General features: G+C 37.9%; 1 protein-coding gene across 1 annotated transcript; it reads left to right on the forward strand.

Annotated features, from left to right (window-relative positions):
* Positions 1-8,126: 8,126 nt before the first annotated feature.
* Positions 8,127-12,149, forward strand: LOC149069093 (uncharacterized). Its single transcript, XM_089251131.1, has 2 exons — positions 8,127-8,236; positions 8,983-12,149. Exons 1-2 carry the CDS (start codon positions 8,234-8,236, stop codon positions 10,063-10,065), a joined length of 1,086 nt encoding a protein of 361 aa, XP_089107257.1. The 5' UTR covers positions 8,127-8,233; the 3' UTR covers positions 10,066-12,149.
* Positions 12,150-17,533: the final 5,384 nt, after the last annotated feature.

The raw sequence follows: 17,533 nt of genomic DNA on the forward strand, positions 1-17,533 counted from the left end.
GCACAGCACAGGGGCCGTGAAATGAGATCTAGTTGAAATTGTAAGAATCAAGAGTGAATTTTACGATGAGAATTTTATGGGCGACTCCCTATTGACTAGTACTTTATCAGCTGATTATGCCCTCTCCCATTCTCGCAAGAGGAGACGGGGCTCAACTATAGAGAGGGGCCTCATGAATATACGATCTGATAGGAAAATTTAAGAATAAACACGCAAATTGGTGGGCAGGTATTTTTTTCTAGACAGATAGGAGGGGGGGGGGGGCTCAGAAAAATCACTTCGCTACAGGGCTTATGCAGGGCCGCAACTAGGGCGGAGCCGGCGGGTTTGGTGAATCGGGTGCTAGACCAGAGGGGCAACAAATTTCACCGTTTCATCTCTGCTTCAACATTACAAGAGGGTGCCAAAATGCTTGCTTGACACAGCTGACCAAACTTTTAGTTGTGTCCCCGGGTCTACGATGGTCTTAATGTACCAATGGGTAAGGGCAGAAAAGATAAAGGAATCTCTGCCCGTGCCTTCCAACTCGGATTTGGCACCATGTCTTAGAGAGGTGCCCCATGTGGCTTCAATGGTCGCACGGCCTCTGTGGGGGGCTGAAAGGCTTCAGCCTAGTATCTTACAATTCTTGTTTTTTCACACTAGAAATTCTTTATCGAGGGACCAGTGAAAAATCTGGCCTGTAAGGCTCCAACAAAGATCCCAGCCTAGCGACCCCTGCTGCAGGACGTGGGTACGATAAATGCATCCAGTCTTCCCGATTAGGCCAGTACGTCCTATAGATATTGTATCTAGGAAGCAATGAGTCCCGTATATACCGGGTGACTCGAAACGTTACGTCGTCCGCCAATAGCAGTTTTTTTTTGTCTTGTAGCATTTGCCGCGAATTCACAATGGCACTAACAATTTTAAGGGAATTAAAATTAAAAAAATTAATACTCTAGAGTCTAGAATATTTTGAGAAATTCATTTTTAAAAATATTGTTGTTGCTGCCATCTACTTTCAAAATCAGAAGTGCCTTATATGGTGATGACGAAGCTCATGTATAAAAAACTAAATTCTTCATTCGGCTTTGCTCCTTATAAACAAAGCTTATAAACTGACCTGAAACATCAAAATTCCAGTTCAGTAATTTTTTTAAGACCCAAAGAGACATCCAAAACAAGGGTCCTCCACACAAGCAGACGACAGGTAAGATCGTAAAAAGTGAATTTTTCCACTCTGCACTTTATAGTAATGTCTGCCATCTACTGTCAAATTTAAAAGTGACTCATGTGGGGATGATGAAGTTCAAAGTGAAAAAACGATATTCTTTATTCCGCTTAGCTCCTTATAAACAAAGCTCGTGAACTGAACTGGAAATTCAAACTTTAAGTTCGGTTATTTTATTTGAGCATAAGGAGACGTCCAAAACAAAGAGCCTCTTAATGAGCAGACGACAGAGAAGAAGTCGGTTCCCTACAAGCTAAGCTCACAAACAGAACTGGAAGTTCAAACTGCCAGTTCAGTAATTTTTTCGGGATACAAGGAGACGCCAAAAACGAGTAACCTGGAGAGAAGCAGACGACATTTCTGGTCGGACTTATTACTGGAGGGAGCATCCAGCCACCGCGACTGCAGCGACATCATATGCAAGGAAATCACGTGACTCGGCCAAAACAAACTTCCCGCCTGGCAATTTTTCCATAGAAATGCAGTTCGGGCTCTAAATATTGGGTTTTTAAAGAGTTAAAAAAAAAGGATAGATAGAAGAACTCATCTAAAGAGAGATGAAAAAAGGTTAAATTATTTTCATTTAATACCGGAATCATTTCTTGAATTTTCCTTGATTATTTTTTGAATATTCCTTCATTAATTCTGGAATTATTTCTTTATTAATTATTATTTCTTTCATTGCTTCTGAAATAATTGCTTTCATTAATTGTGGATTTGTTTCTTTCATTAATGCTGGAATTATTTCTTTTATTAATGTTGGAATTATTTCTGTCAATGATTCTGAAATTATATCTCATTAATTCTGGAATTGTCTCTTTCATTAATTTTGGAATTATCTCTTTCCTTCATTCTGGAATTATCTTTCATTAAGTTTATTATCTCTTTCATTAATTCTTTCACTAATTTTGGAATTATCAATTTTATCAATGCTGAAATTATCTTTCTTTAATGCTGAAATTATCTTTCTTTAATGCTGAAATTATCTTTCTTTAATGCTGAAATTATCTTTCATTAATGCTGAAATTATAACTTTCATTAATTTTGGAATTATCTTTCTTTAATGCTGAAATTATTTTTCTTTAATGCTGAAATTATCTTTCTTTAATGCTGAAATTATCTTTCTTTAATGCTGAAATTATAACTTTCATTAATTTTGGAATTATCTCGTCCATGCTGAAATTATTTTTTCAGTTATTGTTTTAAACAATAACTGATTATGCTGATAACAATAACTGATACTGCTATTTATGCCATAAGAAAATAACGGGGGATCGTGTTTGTTTTCGCCGAGTCACGTGATGTTCCGACAAAAGATGTTCGGGGACACAGTTCTCAGCCAACACCTTCTAGAGCAAGCTTCTGCTTTAGAAGGTATTGTCTCAGCACTGCCAAGGTGGAGACCGCTGAGGTCATACTCTCTCCGGAGGCTTGATTTATATACTGTTGGTGCTGCCATGAAAAAAGAGAGAGTTTTCTTTGTTATTTTTTGGCATAAAATTTTTTTATGACACGAAAATTTTGGTAACAAAAATTGTACATTTGCAACAATCTATTGCAATAATTTTATGTAGAAAAAATAATTATTTCTTTCCACAAAAACAATCGGACAATATGAATGATCGAACAAATAAGTGAAAACACGGATTATGTGGTCTTCAGATAGGGTTACCAGATTCAAAACTGAAAAAGGAGGACGCCTGGTGCGGACCTTAGGCAGTGCCGTCTGAAGCATGCATTTAGACGGCACTGCCTAAGGGTCGCACCAGGCGTCCTCCTTTTTCAGTTTTGCTTCCCCCACCCCGGGCCGTGCCCGAAGGTCCTCAAGAGAAGAGGTGCCTCAGAAAAACGAGAAGTGGTTGAATTTTTCGAGAATTTTTCAGGTAGGGCCTCCAAAAAATCCTTTGGCTCGGGGGCCTATGATGCTATTACGACGATCCTGCCTGTCAGCCCCACTTTGTGGGGGTCATGGAATTTCAGTACTTGGTTCTTTTACTTCTATTAATTTACATTAATTAAACAAAAACATCAATAAAAAATTCGAAAAATGATCAAAGTTATCGAATTGCAACGTATATTTGATAAAGAGATGATGAAACGCTTTAAAAGTATGACGAAACTTTGTCTATTCAATATGGTTGGAGCCACGATGAAGTGTCAGCAGGTGGACCACGCGCTAATTATTATTAATAATTTATGAATTTTTTAAAATCAATTTAAATGTCATTCCTTCTCAATGGATCGTGTTCGATTACGATCCAGACTATCAACGCGTTCCTGAAATAATGAAAAAAAATGACTGTGATAGAATTCGTTCTTTTCGTGAAAACAAAATTTCCCCTTCAAGATTTATGTTCGTAACTCGAAAAGTTTGTAAGTCGGGAGCAACTACATAAAAAAATTTTAGGGGGGGGCCACAATTTTTTTTTTTTTTTTTTTTTTTGCATTGGGCCGTGAAATTCTCTTAAGCCCGGACCTGTCTCCCATTTTTGAATTTAAATATCTCAGGGAATAATGCAGTTAAAAACATGTAATTTGTTTGTTGGTCTCAGAAGGGAAAGAGCAACAACTGTCTAATTGGACTTTAGAGGACGGGGGGGGGGGGGAATCGTATGAAAATTTCATTTTTTATTTTGTGTACACTGTATTTTCATCTTTAAAACACGTACAGGGATTTCTGATGACATTTTGAGAATTTTTAAAATTAGAACCATACCACCACGACGAACGGTTGATGAGATAAAGTCTGTAACAACACTCCAAGGAGAAAACATTGAATCTTAAAATGGCCATTATAAATGTATTACCAATAGGCAGGACCGCAACAAGTGGGGGGGGGGGGAAGCAGGAGGGTCTGATACCCCGGGCGCATCACAAAAGGGGGCGCAAATGTCACCATTCAACCTATCCTTCAGCATTACGAGGGGGGTGGTGCCTAAATGAGTGGTTGCCCCGGCTAACCAAGTATCCAGTTGCATCCCTGCCAATAGGGGACCGTTCAAGTATTACGTCATCATCGATGTGGGGGGGGGGGGTTTCCGATTTGATGACAAGGGGGGAGAGGGGGTTTGGATAATGCTTACGTCATCAACCACCCTTTATGAAAATATGAGTTAGGATTCAGGGGCAGAGCTGAAGACGAAATTTTGCTGACAAGGGGGGGAAGGGGGTCAAAAATGGCTAAAAATTTGCTTACGTAATACTTGAACGGCCCCTAGGTATCTTATTTCGGATGAATCACCGTTATATTGGGTATTTTTTATTTTTAGATACATTCTCAAGTTCGTAATTACACCTGGTAGCATTTATTTTACTTCTATACATCAAACTACACAGTTGATCCACTAATGACCCACAAAATTCATACCCTTATTCTGTAGAACTTGGTTTACTGCATGGGCCCCATCTGGGCACTTCGCGATGTCAAGTGACAATTAGATCTGGTTCCGATTTTCAAGAGTAAATATCCAAATAGGTAGGTAGGAAATTTTATCTAGGTACTAGTGCCTCTCTCAGAAAAATCGCTTTGTATGTGGACGTATGATAATGTTAAGACAGCCCTGGGCGTACTTCTCTGAAAAAGCTAATCGAAAAACTCAGCAATAATTTGTGATAATGATCTTCAACTATACAATCAAGTGTTCTTAAAATTTTAAGATCTTCTATAGGATGATCGATGTTGAAAAAATTGTACATTTAAAAAAAAATACCATTGATATCTTTCTGTGGTGCCCCTTTTGCACTGATGTCCTTAGAGGTTAATCCGGCCCTGAATAGCTTATCTGTCCATATTGCTCAAACTGAATAGTTTGTGATAGTTTTTTTTATAGTTTTCTAACCAAGCCTAAGATTTAAAAAAAAACCAGTAAGTGAACCCCATTATGTATATATATTATTTTATTTTCTCAAGAATTTTCCCGTGTATATATATATATATACGCGGGAAAGATTTGTTCAAGAATTCGGGAATTATCAAGAAGAACACGGGAAAATTCTTGAGAAAAAGTAAAATAGCATAATACACACACATAGGGGGGGCGTCACCTTTCATACATGGAGGGAAAAATTTAAACTTCCCATGAAGTCCGCGGGCCACCATCTTATGTAATTTAGTGGCATCTTAATAGAAGGGGGGTTAATGGGCTCCGACTAAATAGGGAGAAAAATAATTGAAGACTTTTATATTTATATGCTGAAATTATTATTATTTTTTCAATTTTGATTAGTTATAAAATATTTTTTGACTAATCCTGAAAATGTTTTTTCATTAATTACTGATCAAATTAATTAATTCTGAGATTAATTACAATCTGAAATCATTAAAATTATATTGTAATTATTTATTTAGGTAGTTTTCTGGAAAATTACTTTCCTTCTCCCTGATTTAGACCTATACATATCTTGAAATCATTTCTTTCAATAATTATGCAATTATTGATTGTGAAATAATTTCTATCAGAAATTATGAAAATATTTCTTTCATTGATTTATAAGTTGTTGTTTTTTTTTTCACTTAACGAAAATTAACTTCAAAAATTATTCTGAATTCTCATCAAATCTGGGATTATTTATTTCATTAATTCTGAATTTTCATCGATTTGCTCTGGAATTATTTCTTAAATAAATTACAGAAATATTTCTCTTTCATTTTCATTCTAGAATTATTTCTTTCATAAATTCCGAAATTACATGTTATGAAAGAAATACTGCAGTATTCCGGAATTATTTTTCTTTATTGAGAGAAAGAGAGAGATTCCGAAATTATTTCTTTAATTTTCTGAAATAAATAATTTTTGAATATTTTCAACCATTTTCTGAAAATGATCGGTGGGCTACGACAAAAACCTCCAAGGGTAATTGAAGATCCCTGCTATTACTGAAAAGCTAATACAGTACTTACAATGTGAGGGGAGGGACTTGGGGTCGTCCCTCCATGGGCGGAGATGCGGGGGCGGGTCGCCCCCTCCCACCCCCCAGCGTCAAAGGTGAAGTCGACTGATCTAATGTATATGTGCATATATGAATTGGCATCATCATCGTGCCCCCCCCCCTAGACTTCCAAGTCTATTTCCGCCTATGCCCCCCCCAAATATGAGAAAATTACTGAAAAAGAAGGAAACGGTGGCCAAATCTATTGTTCGAACATTTTGCCCCCCCCCCCCCATCGGAAATGCAAGTGGTCCCCCCTCCGAACGAAATTTCTGGTTACAGGCCTGAGCATTTACCACATCATTCTGAAAACAACAGTTTTTCTCTCATCATTTCTGATCACGTCATTATAACAGTAATTACTAGGAAGATCCTCCATTGCAGTTAATTTGGCTTTGAGAAAGGAATTTTGTTAAATTAATAAAATAAAGAGTAAGATTAAAATTTAAAGGATAAAAATCGAGAAAGGGGGAGGAGGAAAGTGAGAAATATATGAAGAATGTGTGACGCGTAGTATGAAACGGGAAAGTAGCTAACCAAAGAGGAAAGTAGTCAAACAGCCAGCACTCCCGCAACCGTCGTTTCGGCCAATCCGGACGTAGAATCTGGGCTCTCGAACATTTTGTCTGTAGATTAGATATGGTGTACAGCCGGGCCGACCGCGATTTTTTTTCCACACAGTCAATCACGTTGCTTCAACCTCTACGATAATTTACGTAACTCTACGATATCTTCATTTTCATATCTGATCGCGCGATAGTGGTGCAAACAAGGTAGACATTTCCACTGATGTTACGCGAGGCATTTCAAATGTGCAATCGCGCCATTTTCAATAAAATCGATTTTAATTTTTAAACCACAAAATTTATGCATGTTGAAAGCATGGGCCCCACATCCTGGGATCTTTTGCGCCCCCCCCCGGTCAGATTTTTCAGGGCCCCTTCTGCAGTTAATTTATAGCGTGAAAAAGCAAAAAATCATGGAAACTGTGTCAAACATGGCAGAACCGTGGCTCCCACAAGGGTGCGGCTGACAGGACTCTAGCCCTGGGGCAAGAGACAAATACCATCTTTTTTTGTTTTTTCATGCTATAAGTTCACTATAGAAGGATCCGAGAAAAGTATGACTTTGAGGCTGGCCCTGCCCAAGGATTAGGGGACCATGAACTGGACCACAACTGGGGGAGGGGGCAGGCAGGTCTTCTGGTGGGTGCTGAACCAGCATCGACACCGAATTAATACTTTAACTGCTTCTTCTACACAGGGGCGGCAGAATTTACATGGCATCACGCTTTTGAGTCTTATCTCGACAACGGAAAGGTTGAGAAAATAGACAGGGCCTGTAATACCAGAAACAAGAATGTAAGCTACCAGGGCGGCTCGAGACAAAATCTGTATCCGTCCGGGACCTATTTTTTGGCGACCCCCCCACCCCAACATCGTGCGTCAGACCCTTAGGCTGGAATCTTTCCCCTAACCCAAGCCTGCCCTCAAGGGCCATGTCCGGCAGGGTAAATCCGCTTAAAAATTTTTAACACATTTTTGCAGGAAGGTAATTTCGTACGTTAAGAAATGGTTCTGCTGGGATCAATGCGACAAAAATTTGGAATAATTGAAGTCATCACGAAATAATGAATTTAATTTCGCGGAAGAGATGAGAAAGTCGGAAAATCTGGTCCTCTGCGATTGGTCCAAATTCCTGAAGCCCTGGGATTAGCTGGATTCCAATGAAAAGAGATATTCGGAAAAACAAAGTTCCTAGACAATAGGGAAGTATGTTAGAAAAAATAGCAAAATGTTAAATAAAAAGGGTTCTTTTTTTTTTTTTTTTTTTTGAGAATATTAAGGGTTTTCGGGGTTTTTAGAGTTTTTTGTTTGTGTGTTGCTTCCTAGATGGCAGAACAAATCCAAATATTTTGGGCATCTTTCTTGGATACTTTGGAAGATGATTTGGCCTGGAAAATGTTTAAGCATCTGGCAACTCTGTTGGAGATTGAAGAATCGGTGGTTAAAGCCGTCCGTCACACTCCACAGTTTGAAAGATGAAATGAGCATATTTTGATGAAAAGAATTTTGATGGATTCATAAACAAATGGTTGGTATCATTCGATTTCGGGGCGAGATTTGGATTAAAATGCGTTTATTCGGGTATTACAATTCTTGTCAGTAGAATATTTAGGGAGTTCAAATTAACAAAAACAATAAAAATGTGAATTCCAGCTTGACTACGTTCTTGTTTGTGCCTCGCTATTAAACTCATTTTATTTGTTTTAATGCTTTAGTAATCAATTTACAATGAAATTTTCGCAGTCAACTTCATCCAAATTTAATTGCTTCGGGGATTTTTCTTCCCGACATCTATTACGAAAACGTAATTTTTGAGCATTTTTACCTCAATGTCTTGAAATCAGTTCTAGTATTCAATTGATTGTTTTTGTTTGAATTGCGCATTGAGCAAGCATGTCTTTGATTGTTGTTTGATTAGTACATTGAAATGGTTCAGGATAAACAAAATAATAGCGTGACTGGTATTAATTGATGACAATAATTGTGTATACGAGGCAGAAGCTGCTTATAGGGTTGGGCGTGGTAGCGCAAGTCGATAGGATACTTGCGTAAAGTACCAAAGGATGTTTAGAGGTGTCGCAGGAGTTGTCTGAACAAATGGTAATTTTTCTGGTAATGTTCAGAGAAAATCACCCTTTTATTGAAGTTAACAAAGGAATGGTTTTGTAAGAAAGAGGAAACCAATATTTTCTTGTTTTTTTGTGTGAAAAAATCTTTTTCATGCATGTGTTGTGTTTGCAGAGAATGTCTATTATTATTTATTAATCATTACAGGAAATAGTCTTCGCGAAGCCAGTTGGTGAAAACAAAGTTGATTCTAGGCTTGTGCCGGCCATGAAAAAAAAACACAAGTCTCACAAGAAATCAGCTCCATCTCTCAGAACACTCCGAAGCGATTCAACGTTCTTGTCTGCAAATCGGCTCACAAACCGTATCGGCTTATTCTGCAAAGGCAAAGCTTCGCACCACGTGAAACGTTTGTCTAAGAGTTCCCCTCAAACAAAAGCTAGAGTCGAACAGGATTTACAGAAAGTTCTAGAACTTGTTTCCAGGCGTGAAACAGAGGATAAAAGATCTCCTGACATTCCTTCTATATACGTGCCAGAAATCAGATCGCGTGATGTTTCTCCTGCACCATTGTCTGTTAGAAAAGCACCTGTATTGAATACCTCCCTTTCCATGACCGAAAACCAACAATATGTTGAGGCTTGGAGCAGCGTAAGCTCTTTCAAAAACACAATAGGCATCCGAAAGTCGCATAGCAGCTTCTTTTCCTCGTTGTCTGAACAATTCAAACACGAAGTGAAGAGAAACAGTCTCTATTATTGGAACAGGGCGAGGTACCTGCACTTAAAGAGAATATTATGTCCAAAGCCAAACAAAGATAGACTATTGTCATCATCTACAGCTCCTTCCCCGAGCTGCTTTTCTCCCGTTGCTTCGGCAAGTTCTGCAGAGCAGGAAAAATCTGCTTCTGATGACTTTGTGCTCAATGTGTGCTCCGAATTCAAGAAGAAAATTTCTCCCAGAGCCTTGGATTGTTTTCAAGAAAAAGAAAATCATTTGCCGAGAGTTATCGAACGAAACCTCGAAGCCTCAGACAGATTATATTTCAATTCGTTGAAACATCCTTTCCGAACATCTTCATATGATGCAGATGTGAATTGGGAGCCAGAATCTGTAGATCTATTCAAACTTGATAAACTAGTATATGAAGAGCAAGCTCCTAGTGCTCCGATTCGTAATGATACTGTTCTTGAAAACTTGAAATCTTACAAAGGCTATGATTCATCACCTGTCAGACCACTGTTATCCAATGAAACACCAAGAGTATTCTTCCGCAGAAAAATGTTTTAATTGAATGCTTGTCAATCATTTTAGTGTGAATTTCATTTCTAATTGTCTACGTAAATGGTTTTCGAATGAAGAATGATGTTTGTTATGTTATATATCTGAAGTATGGTCAGTTTGCGAATTGGCAGAGAGTTTTGGCAGATTTTCAGAAATGACTAGTGATTTTTTGAGCATTGACCAGCCAATTTGCAAAAGCAGCTGGAGATCCATGGCAGAAGTTTGATGTGCTGATGTAAGACAGTTCGGTAGGCGCCAAATCCATTTGTTTTCATCGCCAATGTGTGATACATGCCTACATATAGTAACTACATTAGATTAGCTCCATATGACGAGAGAGAAATAAAATTGAGAGAAAAAGCTTTAATAATAATATAGACATATAGTTTATCCCGCCAAATTGAAAAAAAAAAAAAGATTACATCATGACTGTGATATGATTTGTACTATATGATTGGTTGCCATAGGTAACGTGGACATAATTATCATGAAAAAAATATGCCAACTTGAAATTCAATTTACAATGAAATTGAATACTTCACGAACTGTTAGTACTGCAGAAAGTCTGAAACTGCCAGTTTCAGACTTTAGCTGTAACATATACATGGTGTCTCAAAAGTTCACTTACAAACTTTGAGGAGTGTAAGCAAACATGTTAATCAACCACATTTCACTTATGCATGTATGATTAAAAATGCATCCTTTGACCAAACAAAATCAAAGAGATGCAATCAATGTCATAATTAGACAGTTGCACCCGCACAGGGCCCACTTGGAGGAAGTCCCAAAATGGGCCTAAATGCAAATTTCTGCACAGTTCACAGGAATGGTTAGTTACGACACCAGATGTAATGGTAGCTCCTCCTCTGAGCCCATCGTCGATTTAGCCTTCCAAATTTGGCGTTTGTCTAGTGTGTATTACTTAGCTCATGATGCAATATTTTTGTGACAGCCATATACACACAAATGAGAAATCCCAGCAAACCAGTGGGTGTAGACGTACCTTTAGAGATACGAGATACATGGATGCTAAATCTCTCGGATTTTCTGGAAAGTTTCTAATTTCTTACTTCATCCTGACTCCCAAAAAAAATCTTGTATCCCAAATTTCTACTATGATCAAAATAAAAGCCCTAATTTTAGGAGGGGGAACATTTCCCTTGTAAAATGTCTGTTGCCTATGTCCTCCAACCGAAATGCCATCACATGCGTGAAAGAAGTTGTAATCATTGTATCAAATCATGAAGAAATGACTCATTTTTTGACAGAGGAATGACAAAATTTGCTTAACAGCAAGCGTGAGTTTTATTTCACGGTAGTCGAATTGCAGGTGTCCTGAATGACTGTACATCCTGTGTGGTCCGTCTGTTCTGTTTTTTGATTTGATGGGTTTTTTTTTTGCAATTATGTTGATTTTAGTGTAGTGATGATAAGTAATTTACCCCACTGTTTGGATATCATTGGTGACTTATTTTCACCAATTTATGAAGGCTAGCACAATGTTAGTGGCTCAATGTATATTGTGGATATTGTACATGGTTTCAAAACAGATTCTCTTGAAGTCAGCAGTGATGCACGCCACAAAGACGTCCTATTGACTGCCTCATAAAACCAGATCATACAGAATTTCAAATCATTATTTGCAAAGTGCCTAAATCTGAACATCAACATAAAAAAAATCAGAAATATGATATAAGTGAAAAATGTAAAAGTACAGAGAAACCTCTCTACAATGATACTCGATATGACAATAAATCCCTCTATACCAATATTTTTTTCAAATCTTTTTTGGAAATGTCTATGCTTTTATGTTAAACTGCTGCCTTTTGATATAACCATAATTCCTCTATGACAATATTTCTCTCGGTCCGCCGAGTGTCATTATATTGAGGTTTCACTGTATTTCAATCCCCAGTTTTGTACATATACTAGTTCATTTTCATTGTAGCTCGACACGGATTAACTAATTGGCAAATTTTATTATTTCATGGGCGAAGCAATATGATAAAAATGTAGCTTCCCTTGGTCTGTGCTAAGTTTTATGTAGGCTTTTGTTGCACTACGTGATGTAAAATATATTGTACATAACATATGGTTCATATTTTATTGTTTAACTTTTTTTTATTTCAATCGAAATGCAGGGTTTCCCAATAATTAAAGTTGACATATTCTGAGCTGTAATTACAGCATTAATTACACATTTACCGTCGGGGATTGGGAATGTCTTAATGGAGCAGAGGTGTATGCAGGCGGGGGGGGGGGGGGGCATGGAGGGCCACAGCCATTCCCAAAACAATTAAAAATTAAAACAAAAATCAAATTATAGGGAAAAAACCTTTATATGCTGTTTAAATAGATTTTTTATTAATTTAAATGCTTTATGAAATTTAGTGGCTCAAATTTCTCTGGTGGGTGTTCCCTAGAGATGGGGCAGATTTAGTTCATTAACACTGCTTTTTTTTCCTAACTTTCCTCCATTTTTTGAATTTGAATATCTCGGCGAATATTACACTTAAAACTTCGAATTTCTTTTTGCACCAGGAGAGACAGGGCAACAACTTTGTAACTGAGTTCTTGAGCACAAGGTGTCCATATAAAAAGTTAACATTTTTGTTTTAATAACTATACAGCTCCTTGAAACATGAATAACATGTCTGAGTACATCATGTTATTTGGAAGGGCAAAGCATTTACCTCGTGTTTCAGTTAAGATACTTGTATTATTTCTGGGAAGCACATGTTTTCAACAGATATAATTTTTGATCAGCGTGTGTTGCAAAACTTGTAAAAATGTTTTTCTCCTGCTATTAGGTAATTAGAAGGAAGATTTAATCATAAGTTGGGGGGGGGGGCAATTCAAGTTTCTAGGTGACATCATCAAGCTGTAGTAATGTTTCATCTGAAGACTTTGATTTGATTATCAAACTTGTGTTCTAGCAAAAAACAAAATAGACATCTGTTGTCTGCCATAAACTTAATGAATAAATGGAATTGACAAAAAATTATTCAGAGTATCAGTACTTGTCCAAGTTGAAAATTAACTAACAAAATATATAGAACACACTGCGAAAGTCAAGTATAAATATCAAGTGTTGAAATAGGCAAAATGCCAGGTCCCAATTTGCCTATCTCTTTTAACATGGTTAAACTTAAATAATTTTTTACAACCTTCACTGCTGACTATATTTAATTTATCAGCAGGAAACAAGTATCCTTAAGAATTATTTTAGATTTTTTTAGCTGACATTTTATTTTTTGGTAATTTTTTGTCGAATTTAGTGAGAATGACCCTAATATGCTTTGAAGAGACAAGCCAGATCTCTTGGAAACAAATGTGTGACTATTAGGCGGTGTTCAAGTATTATGTCAGCAAATTTTTAGTTATTTTTGGCACCCTTATCAGCGAAAGTCGGCAAAACTCAGACCCCCATCAGCGAAATTTTGTCATTGGCTCTGCCCCCTACCTCCTAATGCATATTGGTAGGATCAGAGGCATAAGCAGGGGAAGGGAGCATAGTGCCCCATGCACCCCCCCCCCCACCCCCGAACAAAAAAATTTTTTTTTTAAATTTCCGAAGAAAGTACCTTTCTTATTTTAATTGATTTCTGTTCACTTCAATGCTACTTGAAGGCTAAGAATTCAAAATTTCTTGTTAAGGAATTCATTGCGACCCTAGGTCATATGTGGTAAACCCTTGGCCCGTGGGTCTATCTGATGTGGCCTGTCCCCTCAAACCTAATTTTGTAAAAATTAGCTAAGCACATTTATAGATCGTTTAAGTGACCCATGGCACAAATCCGGAGCATTTAAGTGGCCAGTGGCACATTTTCTGATCACTCAAGTTGACCTGTGGTACATTTACAGATCACTTAAGTGACCTGTGACAGTTCCAGAACACTTAAGCAATCCGTGGCACAGGAATGTCATTTCAACTTTTTCTTGGGGGGGGGGGGCACAAAGAGAACATGTACTTAATATATATATATCATTTTTAGTGTATTTTAACGGGGCAACGGTCCCCTTGACCCCCCAAATGATAGCCCTGCCATGGAACATTTAGAACTCGCTTGAGACACGTGGTACAGTTTTAAAAACCCCCCAGTGTGGTTCTACATCACTCAAGTTACACGCAGCACATTCCCATATTACTTTAAGTGATCCACGGCATAATTACAGATCACGAGTGATGCGTGCAAAATTACAGAGCATTTAAGTAGCCCGGACACATTTCCAGATCACTTGGATCTGCGAAACATTTAGAAATCACTAAAGTGGCTCTGTAGAAAGGGGGAGGGGGAGAATCAATAGGGGTATATTAGTTCAGGTGCCCCCAAACTATCAAAAGGATTTTCTAATTTTTATCTTCGCATCTTCTTGAAACCGAGTAAGATGCCATTAAGAATATTCAATAAAGGGTGGTTGACGATGTATTATCCAAACCCACTATCATCAAAAGTCAGCAAATCGGAAACCTCCCCCCATCGATGCTGACATAATATTTAAATGCCCCCTTATCTGCGAATGGACTTTGGAATGATGAGTCAAAAAGTTAATGAATCTGTCCAACTTTTTTTAAACGTAATATATTTATTAAAAAATAAAATCGAAACTTTCTATGTTCATTCTTATTCCTCAACTTCTCAACCTCTGAATCAAATTCAGAACTACAATTCATCTGCTATCAGGCCAACTAAAAACACAACTCCGCTGATGATAACATGTCTGGAGTTGCTAAAGTAAAGTATTTGTCTAATTCTTTTGTCAAAAGTACATTTCCAACATGCTTGCGGTTTTCGCCACATTTTTCAGTACTGCTCAACATTTCTTCCCTCACTTGATAATACACATGACCAAAGTAATTTTCATCTGGATTCGACGAGTTTCCAGAATCTCTAGCATTATGATTTGCCAAACACATTGTTACAAGGTTGATCATCTCCTTATACGATCCTTGTAACTCTCCGAGTCTTTGTCCTTCATACTCGAAGTAGTTCAGTTGGTTTTTCGTACATTCGATTTTGAAAATATCTTCGAGGGAGACGTTGAAAGTTTGTGAAAATATATGAATCACATGCTGTAGAGTAATCGTCTGAGAATTTTCTGTCGAACTTGGTCTATTGATGTTGTCTCTGGTTTTTCTTTTCCGCTGGCAAATAAAATTTTCTTGCTCCATGCGTTGACAGCTGCTTGCTTTTGTCATCTTTGAATGCAACTTCTCATAATAACTCTTGTCTATCTCATCGAAGATATCCATCTTGAGCTGATTTCATTACGTTCGTTATATGAACCTGAAGAAATAAAGACCAGTAAAAACAATGTACAAAGCAAATTTTGCATGTGACACTAATTAAAACTACAGTGGATCGAAATGAGGAAGCCCCTGCTTTCACATTCAAGAAGTTCTCCTTTAATATGTTTATATTGTTTAGTCTTGACGATGACTACATATAAAGAGAGTGGGATCCACTACTACTTAACCTTACCTCGTACACATTCCTCTGCAGAATTTCTAACAAATTGGTACATGCTGGAATGTGTGTTCAGAGTGTACATGTAGTCCTAAAGTATTTCTGTTGTCAGAGTTGCGATTGTTTCGTGTTCCTGCTGGTGCTGCCATCTGTATTCCATATTTTCAAATGAAGATGGTAAATGCTTGAATTTCTGTGTCATGTAAGTACAGTATGTATGTAGAGTGTTGAAGGTCTACCTGCTGTCTACGGGGAGACCTTTGCAAATAGCAGACAGGCTCACATTCTCATCTCAAAGTTAGAAAATTGTAGAAAACCAACTTTGGCCAACCACCATTGTGCCATCAACAGAGTTCGAACTCGGATCCTCACGATGATCCTTTGGCCCTATAGGCAAGTATCTTATTGACTTAGGCAATTTTTCTCCAAGCATTCTGGCTCGATTCCATCAAAAAACAACACGCTAATGAGAAGCAACTAAAGACTGCTCCATTCTTCCAGCCTGTTTACGGCTGCAGCATGGACCCCCCCCCCCTCCACATCATAAGCAATAAGCGCTGTATTATCCAACGTCCATTATTGGTTAAATATCAACTTAATTACTTACTTAATATAGGGGCAAATATCAAAATGCTTAACTACTTAAAATTTAGTTGATTACTAAATTATGGTATTAAATCTTTGTAAACAGGCCTTTAGGTGAGGCCAATAATGTCTTAACGTACGGGCAAATTTACAGGGTGACTAGTTCGGAAGGGCAGCTAATTTGAAGAATGAGTGGTCAAGAAAGTTAGTAGAATGGGCGAAGGGCCCATAGATCCATGTCTAGAGGAATCAGGTCAGTGATTGACCAAATGAGTGATCTAGAGAGTTTGCAAGGATGTGAGTGATGAAAAGAGCATATGCAAGCGACCAAAACCGAGTGTGCAAGCATGTGAATGACCAAGAGAGTGACTTACAGAGCAAGAGACCAGGTCAGTGAGTCACCAAAAAACTACCTATAGTGTGTGAGCATGGGAAGACCAAAAGAGTGACCTAGTTCATATGTAAGCATGGGAGTAGCCTCCTCTTTCTAACCAGATCATAGCCCGCCGCTCTGTCTCAATGAAGAGATTTTAGCAGATGATCGAAAAAGACTAAGGCCATGCTGGAAGTTGTGTATGTATGTGTTGAAATCTGTTTCTGTGTAACGCTTGGTGCATGTAGTGCTCCCATCTATCATCAATTATTCTAAGTATGAGTGAAGTGTAATGATTGAATAATTGTATCATTGTAGGTCTGTTGCTCTCTGTGGAAAGACTTTTGAATGGAAAAATTCACTCACATTTGCACCTTGAAGTTGGGAACCACAAAAAAACCAACTTCAGCCAACCACCACTGTTTCAATGGTGGGGTTCAAACCCAGGTCCTCGCAATGCGAGTCTGTAGCTATGACCACTCCATTGCAGATGGGAGTCACCATAAGTATGTTCTATAGAGCAAGGGACCAAGTCAGCAAATGACCAAAAAAGTGTGCAAACATGCGAATGGCCAAAAGTGTGACCTGGAATATGTGAAAACATGCATGTCCAAACAATATGCAAGCATGTGAAGAGCGACTTAGAGTAGAAAAGACCAGTTCGGTGAGCAACCAAATGAGTAACCTTTTCTTTGCAAGCATGTGAAGTGCATAAAACTAGTTATTTAGACAGTCTGTTAGCACAGGTGAGTCTAAAATAATGATGCAAGGAGTGTGTAAGGCATGTGAGGGACCAGGTCAGTGAACGACCAAAAGAGTAACCAAAAAAATGTGCAAGCATTGGAGGAACCATAAGAATAACTTGAAGACAGAGATGCCTATTTACGGGAGGCAGTAAATTTGAGGAACAGATCAAGGAGATTAAAGGAAGTGGGGGCAAAATTTATGTAGTCCACAGTAGAAACTGTGGACTATATAACTCAAAGGGACTACCCACTCAAAGGGAAAGTGCCCATACACTGTCCGCCATAAGCAAAATCTTCTATTC

This window comes from Pholcus phalangioides, unplaced genomic scaffold, assembly GCF_987345545.1.
Source record: "Pholcus phalangioides strain wild (caught in Gottingen) unplaced genomic scaffold, Ppha-v1.0 ptg000024l_1, whole genome shotgun sequence".
Taxonomy (NCBI): domain Eukaryota; kingdom Metazoa; phylum Arthropoda; class Arachnida; order Araneae; family Pholcidae; genus Pholcus; species Pholcus phalangioides.